Genomic DNA, 12,414 nt, shown 5'->3' on the forward strand with positions numbered 1-12,414 from the left:
AGAGTCTACAGCAAATTCAACAAATTAATTTGGAAGAACAGGCACTTTATTTAAACCTGAAAAATAGCTTAGAATTTGAGATCCTTGCTACATTAATTCTAAGTTAGGGCCAGTTCATCCTGAGTAAGTGAAACAGGCCAAGATGGAGGAATAGGATAAACAGAGAAAAGGATAAAAAAAAGAAAAAAGTGAAAATATAAATGCAAGCCACTACAAGAGAAGGTACCCTTTACAATGCATAAAAATTGAGAGTAAACTTTCAAGGACATTTTTTCTTATAGGTCTTAAAAGCTCTTGAATTTTAGACATTGTAATTAGAACAATTAAAACATAACAAAATTGTTCCTGAGCAAAATGACGGTGGGGAGAATGAAACTTTAAAGAAGCTAAACTTCTAGTCGTGGCTTATTTAAGATAAGCCTGTTCATTTAAGAAATATATTTCCATAGCTTACAGATCTTGTACCAGCATTTCTAGTGTACTGCCCCTTAGGAATTATTCTGATAGTACATTTAAGTTTTCCAGATGTTCTGCCTCTCATTCTACCAGAATAAGGAGACCATGCTTAAAATGTAAAACGTGATAGCAATGTTAGCTAGCAATTGCTCAGAAGTAACTCTAACAAAAGAACACATATTAGACAGTATTGTATGAACATTGTTGGGAGATCAACTGCTTTTACAACAGTCTGCTTTATTTATATTACAGGTTAGTTACAAAAGACCTCTTAGAGGCTCCACATGTACTCACGCTGCAAGGATAAACAGAATTCACTTTTGAAGGAAATGTTTGAATTTTGTGTGTGAAAACAGTGTGAGGAGGAATGGAAATTATTTGATATTGAGGTGACCATACAGAAAAGAGGTTTGATAATTACTATTACTAACTAATTATTAACAGTTATTTAGCTCATCAGAGGTGAAAAGAAACAGAATCCTGATCTCCTTTTTCTCCTGACTAAAAATCTTGAAAATTTCTACTTCCATTTTTACTGATTGCCACCAATATTTGACCTAATAAGACTTCCTAGTCAAATGGAAAACACATACACACACACACGTATATATATATATATAAATATATACTTATTTATATACCTCCCAGTGATACTCATGACACTTTTAAGACAACCAATTGTAATAATCAAGTTTTTGTGAGAATCAATGAAAAATCCATTTCTCAGACCTAGTTATCACACGAATGGTCATTTGTTTCATGGCTATTTTCATTATTATCTGAATTCCACTTTATTTAAACTCTGTCTACAGAGTCAGGAAATGAACAGTTTGTCCCTAGGTAGCTCTCCATCTATGTCAAGACAGAAGAAAAATGACTTTCCAGAAAATCAGCTCCAGCTTCATTCTGATGTCAAGTATTACTATTGTAATTTTGAAGGAACCAGTTTACTCCTGTGTTTTTCTTTTGGTAGCATAGAGTAGATACATGAAAAATAATTTCTTTTTGACCGAATCAGCTGCTGTTTCATTAACCTAGTTTTGTCTCAATATTTTCTGCAACTTTAGATCTTTTAAAACTTTGCATTACAGCTCCATAAATCACCTCCTATTCTTTAAGTTTCTCCAAATATGATGGTTTTATAGTTATTTAAATCATATTTTCTTTCAGTTCTGTTCCTGGTGCTCTTTTAAATGATCAGCAAAGATGAATGGAGGTCATAGAATTTTTAGAAGCTTCTTTGAGAATTAAACAATTTTGTGAGTTCCCACAAACAAAAAGATAGTGATCTTTCTTTTCTTTTTTCAGTTCTAGGGATTGAACTCAGGGCATTATGCTTGCTAGGCAAATGCTCTATCACTTTAGTCATGCCCCTAGTCCTTTTCCTGTTAACTTTTGTTTTTCAGATAGTGTCTTGAGGCTGGCATTGGACCACAATCTTCCTACCCCTGCCTCCTGAGTAGTTGGGATTACAGATGTATACCCCTATGCTTGGGTCCAATCTGTTATCTTTCCTTAAAATATTTATTTTGTTGTAGAGTAATTATTCTCAGTCACATAGAATTTACCATATGAAAATAAATATATTGTATGCAGGTAAATACCTATACTGCATGAAGAGGACATTTATTTCTTTTTCACATTTATGAAGGTGACAGATGAGCACATGGTCCAGTATTATATTATTTATTAAAACAGAAGCACCTGTTGGCACATGGTATAGCTATATGGTTTTAGGAAGAACAAGAATAAGAGAACATGGCATGTGAATAAGAGTGAATGGCATGTGAATGGGAGTGATGTAACAGAGGATACAAAATCACAGCATTAAATTTAGACTTTGGTATAAAGTCTTGGCTACATTTCTCAAGACACTGTTTTCTAGGGAATAACCCAAAATAACAAAGTGAAGCAATTGGTAATTTTTTTTTTCACTCTCCCAAGTCCAAAATGAATTGTGTACCATGTAGGATAGTAATTAGAAACAAAGCCAAAAACTACCACTAGGTATTTGGTTCCTAAAGAATCTAGTTCTGTTATGGCATTGATTCAAAGTACCTGGATATGCAGATACAACATCCCAGCTGTGCCCAGTGAAAAGCACTGTCCCACAGACAAATGCCATGTAGGGATTTTTATTTCCGTTCGTTTTCCAGACACATCCCAAAAGGACATGAGTCAGTGATTGACTGAGTTTGTCTACAAAGAGAATCACAAGTAGATTTTACCAGAGTAATTTTCTTCTGTAGGTTTCTGACGCTACCGCGTTAGTGTGATTTCCCTACAGAGGGCCCAGTCAAAGGTTGCAGAAGTTGTTTGTGCTTTACCCTCTCCAAACGACTTGCAAATTTATTCAAACGCAATATGAGGGGATGCTTTATTTGCTGAAATAACTGTCTGCAGTGTCCTGCATTAAGGGGTGAGGTACATCAAGCAGAAACACGGACAGAAATACATTGGTTTAGAAACCCATAAATCCTTATTTGAATCTGCCAACCTGAAAGCTATGTAGAGCCTGAATAAACTATTTTTCCTAAATGCTACATCTGATTAAGCCATACCACTAAATGACAGCTGAACTTTAACATTAATATGATATTATTTAAATAACCACATGATTTTTTTACACTAAAAAATGATGAATGATTTCTGGACAGCTCAATTGACATAAAGCAGGAGTACTCTTTAATGAGATTTGACAAAATGGAGACATATGCAGAATATTCGTTACAGCTCACATCGCAGGAGCCCTCCCATGGAAGCAACAGAGGATTTTTTTCCTTCTTTCGTTCTTTTTTATTGTCTTTAGGCACTGAAGCATTCTTTTCAATTGCCAGTGCTTTTCTCTTTAGATTTTGAGTTTTTCTTAGGCCATTCACATATTACTCTTAAACAGAGATTTTGGTGGTTTATGGTTCTGAGCTGGAACGTGTCTCCAGGAAAAGGAGGGGCAATGTAGAGACTTTGTTGCCAGTGTCCTGAGAACTTTAGGCTCATTACTGACAGACACTTACAGGCATCAGCTCTGAAGATGGAACAATTATACATATACTTGTTTCTTATGCAATATATCGGACAGATGATAATTACTGTATATGGACAGATGATCAGAGAAGGCTGTGGCCATTTTTATAACTATATAGAAGGCTTTCTTTTTTAAAATTTCAATTAAGCTATTCTAGGGGTCATTCTCAATGTTCCTCATTCACTTTCCACCCATGTTTCCAAAATGCCATGATGATGCCAGATGATCTAATTTGGTAGATTCTGAGTGTAAAATAATTCTGGGTTGAATATACATAGTCTATACTATATATAGACTCTTACCTGCCCTTATTCATTTATCTTTTTATATTCTCCTGAATATTTTTCATCAATCAAAGTTTAGACATACATATAAAACATAAAGATTTGTTTGCTGGCACATAGGCATTCAGATCTTGATGTTTTATAAATTGTCTTTAAGTATATACATTAAGTGAAAATGTTTCCCCGAACAGCATTCCTTACAGCAGTGAAAACACAGTAATAGAGAGCAAAGCTGATACCAAGTGTGCTGGGATGACAGCAAGCCCGCACTCCCCCTATCAAAACAGAGTCAGTCAGTCTGCTCCTGCCACAGGCCTTCCTCAGGCTATGAAAAAATGCTTCTTGTCTAACCCTAATTTTTTCCATTGCTTTAGGTAATCCCCCTAGCTCGAGCCTTCTCTCTAATCTGAGCTACTCAGTATGCGTCTCTGTCTAAACAAGAGTCAAGTCAGTGCTCTGTTATTTCAAAAGGGCCTTGACACAGGGTATGAAGAGCAGAAGCGTGCAAGTCTGTAAAATGCCCAATTGCAATTGGATGAAAAAACAGTTAAAAAGAGAGGGAGAGAAAGAGGAAGAAGATGATCAGTCCCTACCTTGCTCTTACCTTCGTAACATCCCTGTCAGAATCCTTGAGCTTTTCCCCAAGTTTGCATCTGTTTCCCGAAGCTAGGAGGAGAAAAGCAGCATTAAAACAAACCAGAACAAACTAGACTTCATGCAATTAGATTATTTCAAAAGTGCACGGCAAGTTACAACTTTATTTCATATCAGAAAAGCCAAACAGTAAAAAAAATGCTTATGCACAGAAGCACAAATGTATTTATATCTGACATACAAATTCTGAAAATTCATAGATTCAGAAAATGAGTAGGAGAGGTAATCTCAGGAGCTTAAAAATGGATACTTGAACTGGATATAAAAGCAAAAGCCTGATGAACTGACAGAGTTTAACATTCATGTGTCAATTAATCTCTAATGTATGGATGTGCAAAGTCCTAAGAACACGCATGGAAATGAAATGAAGGGAGAAAGGATAAGACACTAGTATTTTTATAGCCTTTGCTCTGAAAGATTGACATGCTCTAAAATCCCCCTCAATGGCCTTCTTCTTAGCCAGGACCTAAATAAAATATCCACGTGGACATTCCAGGATGGGGAGAGTCAGCTCTCAAATCCTTTCTTTTCCTCTTCACAGACACTGCACCCCTCATTCGCCCTAGCCATTTAAAAACATACCTAGTTCCATCTATGTTAGTATTACTATCTATGTTACCATTACTGTCTGGGCATGTTCCAATGACCATTTATTTTTATGTCTTCTCATTAACTGAATATTGAAAAGGTGATGTCACTTGCACTTACTCTTTCGCGTGCTCGCTGTATCTTTTCTCTGTCGTGACTGAGGTTTTCCAACATCTCTTGGCCAATTTGCTCTATGGAAAAGAAGATATGAGTAAGGAAAGACAACTAACTTGGGATGCATGTGAGAATAATCCTTACAAGTACCAAAATGACAATGGGAGTAGAATTTAGGTTAAAGTAGTATGCTTTATACACCAATGCATATTTTAACTCATATATATGAAAAATATTAAACAGTATTTGATAAACTTGCCTACATGTCTTGAGTATGATTAAAAGCACTTTATAATTCAGCCTATAGAATATAACCAACACAGCAGTAATGATACAGCGTTGATATGACTTGCCTAAGGTCACTCCAGCAAATTACCTGCAAAGATGGAGGAGAGCCCAGGTATAATGTTTTGTTATTGTGTCATCATGAAATTTGTCCTTTGGTCTTTACAGATTAAGAGTAATGTTAATAACTGTTCTACCTTCCTCCCTTTATTATGGTACTGTCTTGCCTATGTAAGTCAATGTTCATTTGAAATGATTTTGATTTGATTTGATTAAAAATGTTTTTGGCAGTACTGGGGTTTGTATTCAGGGTTTTGAGCTTGCTAGGCAGGTACTCTACAATGTAGCCATGCCCCTAGGCTTTTTTGCTTTAAGCATTTTTCATATGGGGGGGGGGCTCAAGTTTTTTGCCTGGGGTTGGCCTCTAACTGCAATCCTCCTATGTGATCCTAACTATGCCTCCTGAGTAGCTGGGATTACAGGTGTGAACCACCACATCTGGCCACAATTTTGATTTTAATGTGCTTACCCTACATAGGTAATCCTCATATTATCACTTGCTACAGCATACTAGTAGTGGATCTATCTCTAGGCTTCCATTCTTCTAGAAGCAAGGGCTTATTTAATGTGTTGTCAGTGCTATAGATTCTTGAGTCAAATCAAGATGAGGAGCACTCCTTAACAAGTAGTTGAGAGTTTGAGCTGAAGGCAGTATTTCACTCCCTAACTTCAAAACCCTTATGCTAGTATAAGCAGCACAGCACATTCATTAAAAAGCCACATGGCTGACACTAATGAATACTTTGCTGGCCAAGATTATCTGACTTGGCTGGCACAGGGCAGTCTCACCTCTGACTACAGACCTTTTACAAGACAGCAGGTATGTTCTGATCTTGCAAATATCCAGTTGGCTTAGATAAATGTTTTTCAGAGTCATTCTCCCATTTCCTGGGAGGAGCCTAATTCTATAAAAGAATGTCAATCTAACTTACGACTGGGCAACCTAACTACCTTATTCTCCATCTCTGTCACAGTCTCTCCTTTTTTCTCTCTTGCACTGTCTCTTTAAACTAATTTTTTAAGGACAGGGTCTCACTATGCAGACCCTGCATAGTTTGAGGCTGCCTCAAACTTGTGATCCTACTGCCTTGGCTTCCTTAGTACTGTGATTGTAAGTCTGTGCCATCATGCCCAGCTATGTCCACACCTGTGACAATGATCATGTCTGGCTTTACACATAACCATTCAACAAGTATTCAACCAAGTCTAACAAAGGCAAGTAATTTAATCAAGCCATTAAGGGATCACCACAGTGGTTAATGTATTTACATTTCAGAGCAGTGACTGTGATTGGGTCAACACATAGCCACAGAACTCTGGCTGTGATCTCACACGGCTTGAGCCTAAACCCCAGGGCTGACACTTATTAACTGCAAGGGTTCACATAAATCAGTTAACTTTTCTATCTCAGTTTCTTAATCTCTATAATGGATAATAATAATAATAGTAGTATATTATAGGGTTGTTATAAGGATTTCATAAGATAATTCAGTGAAAATGTTTAGCAGTGACTGGTCCCTAACAACAACAATAAGCATTATACTGAATGGTGATGATAAATATAAACAAATCAATGGACTATTATGACTTTGAAACCTGCTCCTATACTACTTCTGTCAGAATCCACTTTTTTTTTTTTCATTTTTCTTTTATTATTCATATGTGCATACAAGGCTTGGTTCATTTCTCTCCCCTGCCCCCACCCCCTCCCTTACCACCCACTCCACCCCCTCCCGCTCCCCCCCCTCAATACCCAGCAGAAACTATTTTGCCCTTATCTCTAATTTTGTTGTAGAGAGAGTATAAGCAATAATAGGAAGGAACAAGGGGTTTTGCTGGTTGAGATAAGGATAGCTATACAGGGCATTGACTCACATTGATTTCCTGTGCGTGGGTGTTACCTTCTAGGTTAATTCTTTTTGATCTAACCTTTTCTCTAGTACCTGTTCCCCTTTTCCTATTGGCCTCAGTTGCTTTAAGGTATCTGCTTTAGTTTCTCTGCGTTAAGGGCAACAAATGCTAGCTAGTTTTTTAGGTGTCTTACCTATCCTCACCCCTCCCTTGTGTGCTCTCGCTTTTATCATGTGCTCATAGTCCAATCCCCTTGTTGTGTTTGCCCTTGATCTAATGTCCACATATGAGGGAGAACATACGATTTTTGGTCTTTTGAGCCAGGCTAACCTCACTCAGAATGATGTTCTCCAATTCCATCCATTTACCAGCGAATGATAACATTTCGTTCTTCTTCATGGCTGCATAAAATTCCATTGTGTATAGATACCACATTTTCTTAATCCATTCGTCAGTGGTGGGACATCTTGGCTGTTTCCATAACTTGGCTATTGTGAATAGTGCCGCAATAAACATGGATGTGCAGGTGCCTCTGGAGTAACAGTCTTTTGGGTATATCCCCAAGAGTGGTATTGCTGGATCAAATGGTAGATCGAAGTCCAGCTTTTTAAGTAGCCTCCAAATTTTTTTCCAGAATGGTTGTACTAGTCTACATTCCCACCAACAGTGTAAGAGGGTTCCTTTTTCCCCGCATCCTCGCCAACACCTGTTGTTGGTGGTGTTGCTGATGATGGCTATTCTAACAGGGGTGAGGTGGAATCTTAGTGTGGTTTTAATTTGCATTTCCTTTATTGCTAGAGATGGTGAGCATTTTTTCATGTGTTTTCTGGCCATTTGAATTTCTTCTTTTGAGAAAGTTCTGTTTAGTTCACCTGCCCATTTCTTTATTGGTTCATTAGTTTTGGGAGAATTTAGTTTTTTAAGTTCCCTGTATATTCTGGTTATCAGTCCTTTGTCTGATGTATAATTGGCAAATATTTTCTCCCACTCTGTGGGCGTTCTCTCCAGTTTAGAGACCATTTCTTTTGATGAACAGAAGCTTTTTAGTTTTATGAGGTCCCATTTATCTATGCTATCTCTTAGTTGCTGTGCTGCTGGGGTTTCATTGAGAAAGTTCTTACCGATACCTACTAACTCCAGAGTATTTCCTACTCTTTCTTGTATCAACGTTAGAGTTTGGGGTCTGATATTAAGATCCTTGATCCATTTTGAGTTAATCTTGGTATAGGGTGATATACATGGATCTAGTTTCAGTTTTTTGCAGACTGCTAACCAGTTTTCCCAGCAGTTTTTGTTGAAGAGGCTGCTATTTCTCCATCATATATTTTTAGCTCCTTTGTCAAAGATAAGTTGCTCATAGTTGTGTGGCTTCATATCTGGATCCTCTATTCTGTTCCACTGGTCTTCATGTCTGCTTTTGTGCCAGTACCATGCTGTTTTTATTGTTATTGCTTTGTAATATAGTTTGAAGTCAGGTATTGTGATACCTCCTGCATTGTTCTTTTGACTGAGTATTGCCTTGGCTATTCGTGGCCTCTTGTGTTTCCATATAAATTTAACAGTAGATTTTTCAATCTCTTTAATGAATGTCATTGGAATTTTGATGGGAATTGCATTAAACATGTAGATTACTTTGGGGAGTATCGACATTTTTACTATGTTGATTCTACCAATCCATGAGCATGGGAGATTTCTCCACTTTCTATAGTCTTCCTCAATCTCTTTCTTCAGAAGTGTATAGTTTTCCTTGTAGAGGTCTTTCACATCTTTTGTTAGGTTTACACCTAGGTATTTGATTTTGTTTGAGGCTATTGTAAATGGAATTGTTTTCATACATTCTTTTTCCGTTTGCTCATTGTTAGTGTATAGAAATGCTAATGATTTTTCTATGTTGATTTTATATCCTGCTACCTTGCTATAGCTATTGATGATGTCTAGAAGCTTCTGAGTAGAGTTTTTTGGGTCTTTAAGGTATAGGATCATGTCGTCTGCAAATAGGGATATTTTGACAGTTTCTTTACCTATTTGTATTCCTTTTATTCCTTCTTCTTGCCTAATTGCTCTGGTTAGGAATTCCAGTACTATGTTGAATAGGAGTGGAGATAGTGGGCATCCTTGTCTGGTTCCTGATTTTAGAGGGAATGGTTTTAATTTTTCTCCGTTAAGTATAATGCTGGCTGTAGGTTTGTCATATATAGCTTTTATAATGTTGAGGAACTTTCCTTCTATTTCTAGTTTTCTTAGAGCTTTTATCATGAAATGATGTTGGATCTTATCAAAGGCTTTTTCTGCATCTATTGAGATGATCAAGTGGTTTTTGTCTTTGCTTCTGTTAATGTGGTTTATTACGTTTATTGATTTTCGTATGTTGAACCACCCCTGCATCCCTGGGATGAAGCCTACCTGGTCGTGGTGAATAATCTTTTTGATGTGTTGCTGAATTCGGTTTGCCATTATTTCAGAATCCACTTGAACTGCAATTTTGTCCATAGGATATATTTGTCCTATCTTCCTCACAAAATTACATTAGAATCAAATGATCTAACCCAAGTAAAAATGTAGATGCTATAGGGCACCACACAAATGCATGGCATTATAAGATTTAAAGCATTCAACAAATAATCACTGAGTCCCAGCAGACAAGACCTAGCATTTGCACTCATGGAACTTCCATGCCAGTAGTGAAGATATAGCAGAGACGAATGTTTTAGCAGTGTTTGTATTTCCTGGCAACCTGTATACTGCTTTCACAATAGAAAATCCAACTAATAAAAATGGTTACAAACACTATAATAATATAGTTTTGACACTATACAATCTCTGAAAATTCCTCCCCAGTATAGTACTTTCTCAGCAAAGTACTACTTCTTAGATTTATCTTAGCTCTTTATTAACTTCATATAATTTATCCTTAAGGTAAAATGATATAAGATACATGGTTCCCAGTAAAGGCATCATGAAAAGTGAAAAAAGAGGAAGAAAACAAGTAGAATTGAACTTTATTCTTTTTTGTATTAAACTACAATATTCAGTTTTTTTCAGATTGTCTTTCTTGGTGAACTGAATTCCTTTAGTCAACATAATACAGTAATGTTAATTCATTCTAAACTAAAAATCTCTAGTATGTATAAGTATCAGTACTGTCATTATTTCAGCAAAATACCCATTTATATAATACTTCCTATCAAGATTAATGGTATCATATTATATAATTTCAAACAAATAGAAAATAGGTTATTATTACTGTGTCTGTGGTCAGCACAATGTCTCATGTGAATATCCATGGAAAGAGTGAAGAAATGAAGTAAAGAGAAAAATGAAGCATATGAAAGATTTGTGACTATTTATTCCTGCTTTCAAAGCCCATCAAGTATGCAATTTGAGAAAGTAACATGGAAAGCAGGTAACAGATCCACAATTCTATCATGCTCACCAGGGGAAAACTCTACTCAGAATGGATCTATAGTCTGCTACTGAAGGAATCAATGAATGAGAAACAATGAGTTTGGGCCTTTTCAGAGTCACATGCCACTCCCACAAACTCCTTCCTTTAAGAGACATGCCTCAGAATCTCAAGTATTAACCCTCTCTGGCAAGAGAACGAGATATTGGCAAGAACGTATGCATTCTGGTCCTAATACACAAATATCAGGCATTTATTAGGAACAGATTTCCTTTTTCATTTCTTACTTGCTACCTTATATTTTAATCATCTAATAAAGAAAATTCTAGGACAGATACATTAGAAATGATCACTCTTATGGAGTGAAAAAAATTATACAGAGAAGAAACTTTTTATTATATATGAAACAAAGCAAGATGACAAATTAGAAGGAATTGTTTTTAATACAGACTACTATTGATCAGGATAGCATTAGACATTTAGGGACTATTTCATTACAAAGTAACACTGTTAGGCTTACTTTTCTTGAATAAGTACTTACACATAAGGAGTCACCAAAAACATCAATGAAGAAAGAACACAAGCCTACAGACTGGAACCAATGCCAACTGTGATATATGGAGTCTAGATTTTTCAATTCTTTAAAATTTCATAGGGCCTTTGATGGGAATTGCTGTACTGTATCTATTGAAACACTTGGAGAAATACTAGATTTTACAAATGCTGTATTTGTTGACCATAAGTATTTTCTTGAGATTAACAAATAATGGGAAGCACAACAGAAAATAAAAACTTATTTTTGTACATTGGAATTTTACATGTCAACATTACATGATAAATGAATTCCTGGAAGGAAGAGTTCCTTTCTGCACTCCTTCCATTCTTTCCACAGAATTATCCTGGGAGTACAGCACTCAAAAGCATAAAATGAATTGTTTTTACAGTTATACAGAATCAATCATATCCTTGGTCCACAGCCCTTTTATAGGGGTACACATTTGCAAAGCATCTTTGGTTAACATTTTCTAAAACTCCTCTTCAATTTTTTGGAGGGTGTACACAATAGGCATTCAACACTTTATTCCATACAGGAACTGAAAAGTAAGCAAGAAGCTACGTATCTAGTACCATACTTCAGGAAGGACTGTCCGCCATCACAAAATAAAACCAGCTTGAGGAGCTTTCCTCAGAACATCATGTTGTTCCATTCATAAAACAGTTATGCTGTGTGAAAACAGTGCAAGTTTATTGTGAGACTAACTTGAGTCAACCTCTTTTTTCTTTTAATTGGACCTGTATTTTGGAGATGAGTAGATTAAAATATTCCCTATAAAAAAGTCTGAACTGACTGAAGCTCACCTCATGTTATAACTAATAAACTTAGCTGAAGGAGAAGGCCCCCAAATCTCATTCTCAAGAAAATGTCCCATTTGATAAATTAAAATGATTTTTAAAAAAAACTAGCCGTTATGCTACCAGCAGTGCATTCTTCAGAAGACACTGATTATTCCTCAGCAGAACTGTCTTCAACTTTCTTTTTACAATCTCAGTTAAGGATGTGATTTCCAGCTATTATTTTAAAGAGTAAAGGCAGCCAGTTGAGTCTTTTTTAAATTGCTAAGAGAAGATAAGTTTATTTCCTGCAACTTGAAAACTTCAGCAGTAATTTTAGGAACAGGTGAAAAGTATTCAGT

At 36.2% G+C, this 12,414-nt stretch overlaps 1 protein-coding gene across 7 annotated transcripts in view; it reads right to left on the reverse strand.

The window, feature by feature from the left end:
• The window catches only part of Vti1a (vesicle transport through interaction with t-SNAREs 1A), a 345,401-nt gene that overhangs the window by 128,052 nt on the left and 204,935 nt on the right, over window positions 1–12,414 (reverse strand). For 5 of the 7 annotated variants that reach the window (XR_012449627.1, XM_074078312.1, XM_074078311.1 and 2 more), the window contains 2 exons: window positions 5,128–5,198; window positions 4,370–4,431 (listed from right to left, as the gene is read on the reverse strand). Coding sequence is in view for 6 of the 7 variants with exons in the window: in XM_074078312.1 (XP_073934413.1) it covers window positions 4,370–4,431; window positions 5,128–5,198 (133 nt within the window). In the remaining variant the exon portion in view is untranslated. Of the gene's footprint in view, window positions 1–4,358; window positions 4,432–5,127; window positions 5,199–12,414 lie in introns of all 7 variants that reach the window. The other 2 variants (XM_020167024.2, XM_074078315.1) reach the window with 1 other exon arrangement.

The sequence above is a fragment of the Castor canadensis genome, chromosome 7, assembly GCF_047511655.1.
Source record: "Castor canadensis chromosome 7, mCasCan1.hap1v2, whole genome shotgun sequence".
Classification (NCBI taxonomy): domain Eukaryota; kingdom Metazoa; phylum Chordata; class Mammalia; order Rodentia; family Castoridae; genus Castor; species Castor canadensis.